Source organism: Fomitopsis serialis, assembly GCF_022376445.1.
Source record: "Fomitopsis serialis strain Sig1Antser10 chromosome Unknown B0H18scaffold_42, whole genome shotgun sequence".
Taxonomy (NCBI): Eukaryota; Fungi; Basidiomycota; class Agaricomycetes; order Polyporales; family Fomitopsidaceae; genus Fomitopsis; species Fomitopsis serialis.
Genome location: NW_025955002.1, coordinates 203,639 through 216,200, shown reverse-complemented (window position 1 = coordinate 216,200; position 12,562 = coordinate 203,639). Strand labels below are relative to the sequence as shown.

General features: G+C 58.5%; 5 protein-coding genes across 5 annotated transcripts; 2 read left to right on the top strand and 3 right to left on the bottom strand.

Annotated features, from left to right (window-relative positions):
* Positions 1-372: 372 nt before the first annotated feature.
* B0H18DRAFT_955597 (uncharacterized protein) lies at positions 373-1,100 on the bottom strand (the record flags this gene model as incomplete). The annotated part of the gene is made up of 2 exons (XM_048042368.1): positions 373-810; positions 864-1,100. 2 exons carry the CDS (start codon positions 1,098-1,100, stop codon positions 373-375), a joined length of 675 nt encoding a protein of 224 aa, XP_047892399.1.
* Positions 1,101-1,806: 706 nt separating this feature from the next.
* Positions 1,807-2,271, top strand: B0H18DRAFT_878173 (ribosomal protein S8; the record flags this gene model as incomplete). The annotated part of the gene is made up of 1 exon (XM_048040606.1): positions 1,807-2,271. One exon carries the CDS (start codon positions 1,807-1,809, stop codon positions 2,269-2,271), a length of 465 nt encoding a protein of 154 aa, XP_047892398.1.
* A 281-nt stretch (positions 2,272-2,552) lies between these two features.
* B0H18DRAFT_1120062 (stress-activated map kinase interacting protein 1-domain-containing protein) lies at positions 2,553-5,669 on the bottom strand (the record flags this gene model as incomplete). The annotated part of the gene is made up of 10 exons (XM_048034047.1): positions 2,553-2,644; positions 2,700-2,886; positions 2,936-3,016; positions 3,070-3,146; positions 3,198-3,436; positions 3,492-3,780; positions 3,831-3,905; positions 3,966-4,732; positions 4,786-5,586; positions 5,647-5,669. 10 exons carry the CDS (start codon positions 5,667-5,669, stop codon positions 2,553-2,555), a joined length of 2,631 nt encoding a protein of 876 aa, XP_047892397.1.
* Positions 5,670-6,057: 388 nt separating this feature from the next.
* B0H18DRAFT_1012870 (surface antigen-domain-containing protein) lies at positions 6,058-8,065 on the bottom strand. The gene is made up of 8 exons (XM_048029073.1): positions 7,858-8,065; positions 7,446-7,805; positions 7,133-7,393; positions 6,967-7,055; positions 6,707-6,902; positions 6,513-6,651; positions 6,326-6,457; positions 6,058-6,277 (listed from the first exon to the last, which is right to left on the bottom strand). The coding sequence occupies exons 1-8, from the start codon at positions 8,041-8,043 to the stop codon at positions 6,093-6,095; spliced, it is 1,548 nt and encodes a 515-aa protein (XP_047892396.1). The 5' UTR covers positions 8,044-8,065; the 3' UTR covers positions 6,058-6,092.
* A 145-nt stretch (positions 8,066-8,210) lies between these two features.
* Positions 8,211-11,375, top strand: B0H18DRAFT_1012861 (MATE efflux family protein). Its single transcript, XM_048029072.1, is given in 17 exon segments — positions 8,211-8,749; positions 8,803-9,020; positions 9,330-9,355; positions 9,431-9,570; positions 9,629-9,648; positions 9,719-9,790; positions 9,839-10,030; positions 10,087-10,128; positions 10,191-10,203; positions 10,281-10,379; positions 10,453-10,548; positions 10,617-10,667; positions 10,679-10,680; positions 10,727-10,836; positions 10,895-10,920; positions 10,974-10,990; positions 11,047-11,375. The coding sequence occupies 17 exon segments, from the start codon at positions 8,298-8,300 to the stop codon at positions 11,250-11,252; spliced, it is 1,782 nt and encodes a 593-aa protein (XP_047892395.1). The 5' UTR covers positions 8,211-8,297; the 3' UTR covers positions 11,253-11,375.
* The last annotated feature ends 1,187 nt before the right edge of the window (positions 11,376-12,562 follow it).

Here is a 12,562-nt window from a genome sequence, read left to right as displayed (position 1 = left end):
CCGAACGACCTTCGTGCGCACAAATGATATCCTTTATCTAACTGGACTATATCCAAGGGCATGTACCCCGAGATGTCATCATTTCTTGTTACCAACTTCGGATCCCATCATCGTGAAGTTCAAGTTCTTCGAGACCTATTTGTATAGCATCACTGTCTATCCCAGCTAGCCAGTGGCAGAGAAACAGAGCGAACGCGTATCGGTAGCAGTGGCACAGAGGAAGGCACGCCAGCAAACAAGAGCAACTTGCACATGTCTAAGCAATGGAGATAGACCGAGCTATATGGTCAACGCACGCATTGAGTGTACAAACACGGGGTCAGCAAGCAATACAAGAGCCAGATAGAGAGACATACAACTGCCTCAGCACAGCTACTGCTGCATCCCATTCTTTGCAACTCGCTCACGACCACCCGCGGGACCGGCCATCACCGTGTCAACAGAGCTCCCGTCACTGTCGCCTTCCTCGTCAGACTCATCGCCCTCGTCCTCGTCCTCGCCTGAAGCACGAGCTTCAGCGGCAGTCTTCTCCTCCCGCGCCCGCTCCTTCTTTGCCAATTCAGCCTCGATGTCGATGCCTCGCGCACGGGCATATGACTCTGCCTCCTTCAACTGAGTCGCTGCAAGCCGGATGCTGAGTTTCTGAGTTTCCATGAGTGAATGGAGGAGATCGATTTGACGGCGCTTTTCAGCGATCTGGGCCTGCATGACTTCAAGCTCGGCACGACGCGTAGACACGGAGGCCTCCTTTGCATCGATCATTTGCGCAAGGGCATCGGTAGAGAGCCCCTCGAGATGAAGGGGCTCTGCCTTGTGGTGAGGTTAGCGGCTCGTCTGATGAGAGAACTGGAGCGACGATGTACCTCGGCAGCAAGGCAGCGCGGGAATATCTGTGAAAGGCCTTGGATCACCTTAGTGGATGTCCAGGCATCGAGATAGCGCTGTTCGTCTGAAAAGAATGGTGGCACGGTGGTGTAACGAGCACCGGTGTGTTCAGGCTTAACGGCCTCGCGATAGGCATCAGCAAGCTTGCGATCATTGCTCGATGAGCTAGCAGCGGCTGGTGGCAGGGAAGAGGACGATGCGTATACGGACGCCATGATACTCTCCGATTGCGAGCGTGGTTGAGATTGCGGCAAGCTGGAGGTGGTGGCTATTGAGTCGTGAGAGCTTGAGAGCTTAAGTACGTGAACTGTACATGTGAAGCCGTGAGTCTTTGAGTTACGATGTATTCGCACTTACCATGTGCATTGCTGCATCCGCTCGCGTTATGCCGGGGGATATCACGAAGTTCTCAGAGGACAGTGACATCTTGCGTCCTCAAACACATGGACAACACGCTGCAGAAGAGGCCCTTCCCCGACATTACAGCGCACAGCGTCTGCCTGAGGTTCTCAGCATCGCTGGTTCTTCGAACGGCGCGGTGGCCTCGATTGGACCTCGTCGAGCTCATTGGATACTGCGTGTAAGTAGCACAGCCGTCGACACTTTCCGAATCTCCTTTCATGGCACAACAATTTGGACCATCACTGAGGAGGCAGTCGGCGCGTTTCAAAGCCAATGCTGAGTCCTGCTTGGATCCGGTGAGAGGCGACGCGCATGAGTGAAGTTCAAGGAATGAAAGCAAGGGGCAGCGGATGCGTCGCGTCGCGTCACGCGTGTAGACAAGCGCGGTCACGCACTGACCGTCACACCCGGCCTTGCTCTTGCCTATCTTCGCTGGACGTCTGCAACGCCTGTACGCATCCTCTCTCCCACTCTCTATTATCTTAAATACTCTGACTCACTGTCAAAAAGGTCTGCAGCATGGTCTTGCCACACTATCTCTGCTCGAGCGTCCAAAATGCCTTCCGTGCAAGGCACGCCCGCATCGCCGTCAACCACACCCGTCAGAACCTCGGCATCCTCTCCATCCTCCTCCGCTCTGGGATCATCTCCTCGCTCACGCGCGGTACCATCTCTGAACCCTCACCCGACGCTTTTCGCGAGGCGGGCGACGCCCAGAGGAGAATCTGGGTCGAGCTCAAATATCGCGATGACCGGCCGGTCCTCACGCACATGGAGCTCGTCAGCAAGCCCAGCAAGGGCATCAGCATGGACCCGTCGGAGATCCGGAGGATATGCACCGGGCGGAGGGCGAAGAACGTCAAGCCACTAAGGATGGGCGAGGTGGCTGTCATTCGGACGAACAACCAGGAGCATGAGTGGCTCGAGGCGAGGGAGGCCATGCAGTTGCAGCTCGGCGGGGAGGTAATTTGCAGGGCACGATAGTCCTCGTGGATGGGCCCTCATTGTGTAAAGTGAGTCACATATCACCGTGCGCACCTGTTGCTGGCTTACTGAAAGGATTGCAGTTATGTCCCTGCAGTCGCGCTAATCCGTGTTTCCTCCAAATTGGCATTGCTACGCTTGATTGAGTCATGCATCGGTGCGCCGAAAAAGGCTCAAAGGAACACAGTCATGATTCGGAAGGGTATGATGGGGGATGCGGCTATAGTACAATGCCCTGGTATCCAACATGCGGTATGATACAATGTTCCGACAGCGTCCTCCTATCCGACATGCCTACTCCTGCGCGACTGTTTGATGGTCCCGGGCCTCTCCATTGCCACTTTCAGTGACCGTATTGTTTGCACGATCTCGGCTGACAGAGAAGTCGCTCAGCCAGGATGTACCCACGATGTCACGACTGCACGTACCAGCTAGCTTGGCGCTCTCAGCCTCAAAGTCATAGCGTTTATTCCTCTCCGCGTTGCCGCGGACGACTAGCTTGAACGTGGAGCTGTTTTTGCTCGACTGCTGACAGGCTACAACACTCTTGAGGTGGTACGAGGATGTCTTGCCGCTCTCGAAGACGTGCTTGGCCTTGTTCGACATGGGTATGATCTACAGGAACCCGATCAGCGTCGTCACGGTGCAAGATTGGGGTTCATACGTGAAGGTAGCCTCCGTCGATAGCGAGCAACCGTGCGCTGCGCGTGACCAGCATAGGAACCTTGCGGTACACAGTATATTTCTGGCGAAGAAAGTCAGTAACAGCACAGACTCCCCACATCCTCACTTCCGCACCTTATACGCATTTGTCGGGTCGAATATCGAGTTGAACGGCGTGTCGATGACTTCCGATTGCCGCTTGAGGATAGACGCTATGAACGCCAGTCAACTTCACAGCCATCTTAGGATCACAGTGAACGCACCATTCGGATCCGTCGTCCTCCCCGAGCCCGTATTCATCTCAACCCCGTAGTTCTGGAGCATGGTCCGCTTCATGAGGATGAGGTCGCGCTTGCCCTGCAGACTCTTCACCGTCCGGTCCAGTGGGATGTACACCTTCATCGCGCCGTGGTCAAGCACGAGCGCGTAGTCCTTCGGGTTGCTCAGCTTGCGCTTCTGGCAGACCGCTTCGAGCACCTCCGCCATGTACATGCCACCAGAGCTGTATCTCGCACTTGAGTGCTGGCCTGTGCGCGTAATGACGACGAGATACGTACGCTTGGATAGTCGTCGAGACGTGCCCCGCATCCGCCGTGTCCGCAATCCTGATCCGCAGGAACTGGGGCGGGCCGTGGCTCGTCGAGGGGCCGAGTGAGCTGGGGAACATGCCCAAGGAGGACGCGAGCGAGCTCAGGCCGGCGCTCGTCCCGAGCAGCGTTTCGGTTGGTAGTGCGAGGGCGTTCGCCGCCCCGATGTTGTTGAGCAGGCCTGTGGATTTCTTCTTCTTGATGACGATGCGGGAAGCGCGCCGCTGGATCTTGGACTCGAGCACCTTGTTTTGTTGGACTGAAGGGTGGGTCAGTCGATAACATGCATGTTTAGCAGGTTATACAGACCTTGCGCTTGACTCGCTTCAAGCACAGCATAAGCATCGAAGTTGAACTTCGATATCCTGCCCGTGCGATCCGGCGCTGCATAAGATGAGAGCAGTCAGCAGCCATCTACGTCCAAATCGCAGTGGACAGACATACGCGGGAAGTCCTCGTCCACCTCTCCGTCATCCTCCGCAATCCGCATCACCCAACCCACCGCCGAACATCTGCTCTCCCACTTCGGATCCTCCTCTCCCTGCAAGCCCTCGTCAATCTTCGGTAACCACCCCTCCTCCCAGTAAGTACACAATGCAAAGCCAAGCACCTCCTCCACTGACGCGTCTTTCCGCACCTTCAGCTCGAGCGGCTTGCCCGCAGGCTTGCGCACATGCGGGAAGTACACGTTCACTACCATACTTTCCGAATCAGAGCGGGCCGCGATCGCGCTATAAAGCTCCGTGAACGGATTGCTCGACGACGAGCCCGACGATTCCGCGAGCATCGCGCTCAGCGCGGACTGGCCCGGGCGCGCAGACGGGACGGGGCGACGCGCGAATGGGTTCTCGCCCGGCGCGCTCGAGGGGCCCAACGCCCGCTTGGTCGGCGGGGCGAGGAAGCCGGGAGCCTTCGCCTTGTCCGCCTTGGGCGCAGGGATGACCATGTCGAAGCCGAGCTCGATGGGCGCGGATTCCTCTGGCCGCTCGGGCAGCGCTTCGACGGAGGTCTCCTCGCTGTGCCGGCCCTCCCGCACAGGGCTAAGTCGGCTGCGCACACGAGAGCTGCTGCCTTGGGGCAGCGAGGAGCCGACCATGGAGGACGCCTCGGAGGTGGACATGATGGAGTTGGTGCCGGACATGATGGAGACGCCATCGCTATCAGTGTGCATGTCGAGGTCTCCGCTGAGGCCACGACTTGCTGCGAAGTCACTGTGGAGTGTGTGAGTGAGATGGGTGTGCAAGCATTGGGACAAGAAACATACGGATCGAATTCCTCGCCATCTATGTCGATTGCGTCGTCCACTTCCGGAACCATATCGAACTCATCTTCATCCTCGTCCTCCGGTATGTCTTCGTCCACATCATCCTCCGACTCATCCTCCGAGGACGACAGCTCCGGGTAGATGTACTGGGTCGATGGTGGAGGGCGGGCCGCCGTAGGAGGCGGCTGCGCCCTCGCGAGCATCCGCAGCTTGCGTCTTGCCTCCATCTCCGCCGCGCCCTTGAATCGAGGGTGGAACTCCGGCGATATAGTCTTCTGCGGCTCCTTCTGCTCCTCTGCACCAGCAGTCGTGTCGGAGGCAGGCGCAAACATACCATTAGCAGCCCCATCCGGCCCGTCCGCCGCGCTGCGCTTCGATGGTGACGCTGGTGCGTCCTGCGCTGCCTCCATGGCGCTCTTCTCCCCAGGGGGCACGCTCGGGCCCACCTCCGTCGCCGAGCGGATCGAGAACCTATACGAGTTCTTGGATGCTGCCGACGCCCTCTTCCCATTCACCCGCAAGCCCATCCCACCCACCCTGCTCGGGCCCATGATCGTCGTGGTGTACTTCAAGCCCGTCGCGCCGAACTTCCGCCCTCCGGGCCTGCTTGGGTCGCCTTCGTCGTCGCTTGGCGCGGGACTGGACGGCACGGCGAGCTCGGGCCATTTCTCGACGTCGGAGAGGCCCGCGGCGTAGATGTAGGGGTTCGCATCGTATGAAGGATCGAGCGAGATGAGGCGGGGTCCGTAGGGGTCATCAACGTTGCGCAGATAGTTCAGGCGCAGGGAATGAATGAGATAGCTATGTGTTTGTTGAATGTGAGCATCCAGCCTCTCGAGGAGGAATAATGAGCTAACGTACTCTGGGTCACTGATTAGTGACATGGTCTGGTAGACCTCGGTCTGACGGCAGTATACCCCTTAGGCCAGTACACAGTTCCTCAAGCGCGGAAGCTGAGCACTTTGGTTAGGGAAGTCAGTAAAGCGTATAGCTTAGCACAGTGGTAAGTTATGTAGTAGTGAGCGGGGGCTGAGATGAGTCTGAGACGAGTCGCCGGCGCAGGAGCGGCATTGTGTACATATATAGGCGCTCCAGTCCCGATCAGGTTCACCGCCAGATCACATCGGTACCATCCCGTTTTTGGCAGCGGTAGTGATTAACCTCCACCGTGACCATGGCCATTAATATTTACACTCACTGCACTTGCTCAGCGTTACTGTCGCCCTCATCTTTGGTAAATTCACACATAACTGTCACAGAGGAATGAGCTCGAGAGTTCGAAGATATGTTGCATAACAAATCGCAGTCTACAGGAAGTCCAGTCCAATGCCCACTTGGATCCCCTTCCGCACACCGTCGCTCTTGCTCGCCACGAGGGGCACGCCGAAGTTGACTTCTACCCGCACCGCGTCTAGCTTATACACGAGCCCCACGCCTGCGCCCACAGACGGCTTGCTAATGCTTTCCCGTACGTTGTCGATCAGGCTTCGGGCTTTGTCGAGTGTCAGCTGTGGAATATGGATGGAAGGAAGTGCCTTACATTTATCCATCGAATCTAATCGGCCGAGGTTCACAAAGCCCTGCAATTTGACAGGCCAATGTGGCCGCCTCGGGATGTCTCCGATGACGCTCAGACCCGCGGCCCAGTACATATCGCCTCCAAGCGAGTCAGCTAAACAACAAGGCCGCGTCAGACAACATAGCGCGATGGGCAAGGCAATACGTACGTCCATCCTGCGGACCCAGCCCGTTTGCACGGAACATCCGCACGCTCATGGGTCCACCTAGCTGGAATCTATCTGAGAACGGTACCGGACGTCCGTCCAAGCCCCACAGCAGTCCGCTCCTCCCAGCCACAGATACTGTCTACCCGACTGTGAGCTCTTTCTGATATCCGAGTGAACAGTGACATGAGACTCACCACACCAGGCAAGAGCTTCCGCGCAAGTTGCGTAGCGCCCTCCGTTTTGAAAAAGCTCGTGTCTCCGCCCAGCCCAGCGAGCTCATGCGAGAGCTTGACGTAGGATCCCTGCGTGCCGAGTAGCGCGTCGTCCCGGGTGTCGCGCATGTAGGTGTGTGACACGGCGGACTTGATGGAGGGCCCCGCCTCGCGTATGCTATACCCAGCCACCGTCTCTGAGCACCCCAGCACAGAGGGGGCAAAGCGAAGTCGGGACGTACCTAATCGACGCGGTGGGTGCGAGGTTGCCTATATGCCGAAGCACGCCCTCGTATGCAAGTTCGTGTGTACCTTTTCGCAACGTACCCGTCTGCCAGATGTGACGAAGTCCACGTCCTGTGAGAAAGCCCGTCCGAATGTGCAGCAGAAGAAGCTAACCTAGCTCACCCTGACAGCAGCGCGCAGGCCCCGGACGCCCTCAAACGAGCTCGCGAAAGTTGTGTTGTCCCGTTCGTGGCCAAAGATCGAGATCTCTCCACGCGTGTTGAGGTTGGGATTTGACGATGCAGACGTTGCGTAGGGGAGGTAAGGGAGGAGCGGCGCAGAGAGCGATGCAGAGAACGCGACACGGGTGGTCGTCGCGAACGCGAGGTTCGCCTGCAAGAGCTCCGCGCCGCCGAATGCGTTGCGCACGCGACATGTCGCGCTCTGTGTGTGGTGTTAGCCAGCCTGTCAAAGAGTAAGACGCTTCGTTACGCACCGCACCGCCCTCATTGTTCCCGACCTGCGTGCTCGTGTTCAGATAGAACCTGCCCCGCTCCCGCGTACGCAAGACAAGGTCGACATCGCCCGGGCGCGCGAGAAAGTCCCGGCTGCCTTCGAGTCGCGCCTCGACGCTCTGGAAGATGTCGGTCTCTTGCAGGAGGGAGCCGATGTGTCGCGCCTTGTGCAGGACATCGCCAAGGGAGCTCGAGTGATCAGAAGAAGCGGAGAAGGAAGGCGTAACAGGGGGCGGCAGGAACGGCGTCACAAGAGCGGAAAGGAAGGACTGCCTGGTCCTGGCGGCACCCTCGACGCGAATCGAGGCGAGGCGGAGAGGCGTGCTCATGTTGTCATTGACCTGCGCTGCTCGATCAAGCAGCTGCACAGATAGAATGAGACATGGGACGTACCACCTCCGCGAGGTGCAGGACCGCGGACTCGTACTCGCCGCGGAGCTTGCGCGCGATTCTCTCCTCCTGCCATTTGCGCAGCTTGTCGAGGTCGGCGTGTGGAGGCTCCCTGTCGCGCGGGGCTGATGTGTTGGCGAGGGGCGGCCTGAGGGACGGCGCGTCGAGGTGGCTGTCCGCGTCCGCCATGGGGCTCAATGAGAAGATGGACGGAGCGGGTGAGAGACTCAGAGAGCGCGTTGCTGGCAGCGTCTGCGGCGGGCGTCTGTGTTCTCCGAAGCGGACGGACGTCGGGACGTGTCTGACAGCTGGTCTGATGGCGTTTGCGGGCGCCTCCCCGGGCATATGAAGGATCGCCACAGCGTGTCCGAGACTCTGGCGGCGACTCAGACGACCTCTTCCATTCGGCGCGACCGCCATTACTCGCGTACGAGCCGCGCACCATGTCGCAGACGTACGCCCACTATTCCACGCCCTCCTCGCTCCCCTCCGACTACGCCCTCCTCTCCCGCTACGCTGCTGCCAACGACATGCACCCCGCCAATGGAGCCCACGAACATGACGAGGACCCTGCAGACGACGAAGGCGCCATCTCAGAGAGCGACACCTCGCCTGAACGGCATAGCAATGGCCTCACGATACCCACGAAACAGGTTGGCAGGCGGAGGAGCTTCCCGACCTCCTATATCTCCTCCTTCAAGCCCATCGTGGGCCCACTGCCCGACAAGTCGGGCTACCGGTCTGGCCCAGCTAACCCGGGTGATGCTTCGGAAAACACACCACTTCTCGTTCCTCGTATTGAGGAAGAGGTAGACACCGCGGATGCGGAGAGCTACTCGAGCATGTTGAAGGAAGAAACGAAAATATTGGCAAAGTACACCTTGCCTGTCTTTGGGTGGGTGCTCCCAGTCTTATGCTGTCGGCTACGCACTGACGGAGGCATCACAGGACACACGTATTGGAGTACTCGCTCGTCATTGCGTCCGTCGTGTCCATAGGGCACTTGTCCACCACTGCGCTTGCGGCGTCCACCCTCGGATCCATGACCGCGAGCGTAACAGGCTTCAGCATCATCCAGGGCTTCACCAGCACCCTGGACACGATGCTTCCGGGCGCATGGACCTCGTCACAACCGCAGCTCGTTGGGCTATGGGCTCAACGCATGGGTGCGTGCCCGTCGTCATACTATGTGCATCACCGCGGCGTGGATATTGCAGGCCCGCGTCACACTTTACACCGGAGCCCCACTGGACCCTGGTCCGTGAGTCTTCACGATAAGAGGAGCGTCTCGTCGCTGTGTTCGCCGTGGGTGCATACAGGGTTCAGCGCCGAGCGCTGAAGGAGGAGCACCTGTGCTCGCCACTGGGCCTGATCGTGTGTAGCGAACTCAACGTCAGACGCTTATCCGAGTTGCGGTGATGCGCACAGTACATCATGTCCTTCTTGGTAATGCCTTGTCTAACCCCAGCCTCCAGCTGTCGTCATGACCGCTGTCTTAGTGGTGCGTCTATCATGAACTCATGATTCGTCTAATCTCTAATGGACTTTAACTTTAACCTTACCTTTGATCCGATAGCCTATCATCCTGATATGGTTCAGTTCCGAGAGCATCCTGCTCTTCCTCAAGCAAGAGCCCGAGGTCGCGCACCTCGCCGCGACGTACCTCAAGTGGTCCGTCATCGGACTGCCCGCGTATGCCTTCAATGGTATCTCTAGGTGCGTCCCGCCCGCGCTCGTATCGGTCCGCTGTCGCTGATACGCACGTTATCTCCAGGCGGTACTTCCAGTCCCAAGGTGCGTGCACCACGACTGCGGAGGGTCCAAGGCACGCCCCTTTCCTCCTACTGACGTATCCTCGTGGCAGGCTTGTTCGCGGTGCCCACGCGGATCATCATGGTCATCGCGCCCATCAACGCCGCGCTCAACTACGTTCTAGGTGCGCGCCACCTTCCAGTCCTCTGACAGCGACTAACACGGGCGGCAGTGTGGGGGCCAGAGCCAGTGCGGCTGGGGTTCATCGGGGCGCCGATTGCGACGGCGGTGTCGTTCAACTTGATCTCGTTGGCGTCGATCGCGTACGGCATCTTCTGCGTCCCGCGCACGGCGTGGCACCCCCTGAGCCGGCGGTGCTTCACGAGCCTCGGCGTACTCGTCCACCTAGGGCTCGCGGGTGTCGGTGCGTTATTTCGTCCCCAGTAGATAATGGAGTTGCTGACCGAGCGTGATGCACAGGCCAAACCGCGTCAGAATGGTGGTCCTGGGAGCTCGTCGGACGTGAGTGGGTTTCTACTATTTTGTCACGTTCCCGAGACTAACGGACTTACCTACCTGGGCAGTCGCGGCTAGTATGTGCGTGCCAGACCTTCCGTGCCACCTCGGCGAGCCGGTTATGCTGACGTGCGTTTGTGATGTGCTTGGGTGGTTAGGTTGGGTCCCATCGCGCTCGCCACCCAGTCGGTGCTCCTTGTATCGGGCTCGACAACGTACCAGGCGCCGTTCGCGCTGAGCGTCGCGACTTCCGTGCGGTATGTTTTCCCCTTCCCTCCTGCCGCCGACTTACTTCTCCTCCTGACTCGATCACCTTGCGCCTTGCTACAGGGTCGGCAACCTGCTGGGAGAAGAGAAGGCGAAGCGCGCTGGCGTCGCAGCGAACGCGGCAATCCTGATGTCTTTGGCCATCAGCTTGGTCTGGAGGTGAGTTCCGCGGCCTGCTTGGTCGAGGTGAGTGAGTAGTTGGAGTGTGCTCATGGTGTATGGTTCAGTGCGATGTTCATGATCTTCCGAAAGTCGTGGGCGCACCTTTTCAACGACGACCCGGGTATGTTCCTCCGTACCCCGGAACGAGTGCTTATAATTGACGACCTGGCGTACACAGAGGTTGTCTCGTTGGTCGCCTCGATCCTGCCCATCGTCGCGCTCTTCCAGGTGTTCGACGGTCTGGGCGGCGTGACGGGTGGCATCCTCCGCGCGGTTGGCAAGCAGGTGAGCGCAGCAGTGTCTCCCAACACCATCGTGTCCCAGCTAATACAGATGTCTGCAGTTTACTGGGGCACTCCTGAATTTGAGGTACGCATCCGTGTAGATGTTTCTCCCAGCCACTAATTTCCCTTCCCCACCAGCGCATACTACGTAATCGGTACGCGCCCTTTCGTCACCCGTCTCCTCTGATTCACTGACCTATCGTGAGCGTAGGCATCCCATTCGGCCTCTGGCTCACGTTCTGGCAGGACATGCATCTGTATGGGCTCTGGATCGGGCTGACGGTGTCGCTTTTTTACTGCGGCATCGTTGGCGTCTGGCTGTGCATGCGCACAGACTGGGCACGCGAGGTGGAGAAAGTGCGGGCGCGCCTGGACGCGGATCAGAAGCATGGGGAGGGGCGGGAGTCGGAGGCGTAGTCCGCGTTTGGGTTTGGATCTGAGTGGGGCTGGCGCGTTGGACTGAGGAGCCGTGCGATCTAGGAGGTTGATATTTTGTGTGACGATCTGACATGAATCGAAGTTTTCTTGGTTTGCTAGCCCTGTCGGTTGGCTGTGCTCGTCAAGCTGTACTGTACATGCTGGCGAGCCGGTGGAAATACCGCTGAGGGAGTGCTGAGGGATGTTTCTTTCTGTTGGTTGGTAGCCCGGACTATTTCCAGCTCGTCAGCCAGGTCCAGCAGCAGCGCAAACTTTGGCACAGACAGAGCAATCGGAAGCACCAACCCGAAGTCCACGGAAACGCCTTGCTCTCCATCGGTCCGTTGACTCGTCGGTAGCCCAGACATCGTTCGCGATCGTGTGTTTGAATTATGGTGCGCACACGAGCAGGTACGAGGGGCTGAGAGCACCGCAGTCTGCCAAGGTGAGAGGGCGTGTTTATCTTAGCCGAGGTTGGAGTTCGCCCAGGCACACGCAGGACCGTGAATATGGGCTGAGCGATATTGACTGATCGATCGCACCAACTTGGATAACAGCTCAAGCTCAAGGGCAACAGCCGTACCAGAAATACGCGCCTCGATAGCATTCGCGTTCCGACTTGCGTATGATACGCAGCTTCGCGTCCTCGTCCCCATTCTTGTTGTCGGAAATAGTCCAAGCGAAGTCGATGAGGTTGAACCTGTGCACGCAATTGTGCTTGGGGCATGGCTTCGTGCCAGTGGGTGTACGCACGCGGTCAAGTTATTCGGACGTAGGTCACAATGCATGAGGTTGATGTCCGACAAGTCGTCCAGCATCGTACGGGTGTCCTCTCTGTGTAAGCCGAAGATTTGGGGGCCAATACTAGACGTACAATAACCTCGACTCATTGTGTAGCCTCATCCTGATCGTCGTCTCCAGTGTAAGTTGCGCCCCCGAGCGACATGACAATGACAGCCAGCAGTGGCGCTTCTGGGTCTGGCTTCCATCGGCGCGATGACGCCTGGCCGAGGGTCAACTGGTCGTATATTTGCGCTTCCCGTGCGGCGATTGGGTCGCGCGATCTTTACGCAGAGCTGCTGCTCGTACGGAGGTGGATCCGAGGAGGGAATGTCGCCCTTCTCTGACGTGGCCACGATCTCAGCGGAGTAGACTACGGCAGATCGACCGCCGGCTATACGCTCTCCTATCTTCAGAGATAAATGGCCGTGGCGATGGCTTCGAACCAGTCTGGTCTAATCCGGTATGCACTGCGGTGAAAGTCGAACTGACGACATGGGAAGTCGTCTGGTCTGGAGGGTGATGGCCGC

What these genes read in the sequence shown, in the direction of transcription:
- B0H18DRAFT_1012870 (XM_048029073.1), bottom strand. Translation starts at nt 8,043, where the DNA reads ATGGCGGACGCGGACAGCCACCTCGACGCGCCGTCCCTCAGGCCGCCC. An exon ending in GGAAGCTCTTGCCTGGTGTG is followed by an intron (nt 6,652 to 6,706) that starts GTGAGTCTCATG and finishes ACAGTCGGGTAG; the next exon opens with ACAGTATCTGTGGCTGGGAG. An exon ending in ATTAGATTCGATGGATAAAT is followed by an intron (nt 6,278 to 6,325) that starts GTAAGGCACTTC and finishes CACTCGACAAAG; the next exon opens with CCCGAAGCCTGATCGACAAC.
- B0H18DRAFT_1012861 (XM_048029072.1), top strand. Translation starts at nt 8,298, where the DNA reads ATGTCGCAGACGTACGCCCACTATTCCACGCCCTCCTCGCTCCCCTCC. An exon ending in TACACCTTGCCTGTCTTTGG is followed by an intron (nt 8,750 to 8,802) that starts GTGGGTGCTCCC and finishes GAGGCATCACAG; the next exon opens with GACACACGTATTGGAGTACT. An exon ending in AGCGTCGCGACTTCCGTGCG is followed by an intron (nt 10,380 to 10,452) that starts GTATGTTTTCCC and finishes GCCTTGCTACAG; the next exon opens with GGTCGGCAACCTGCTGGGAG.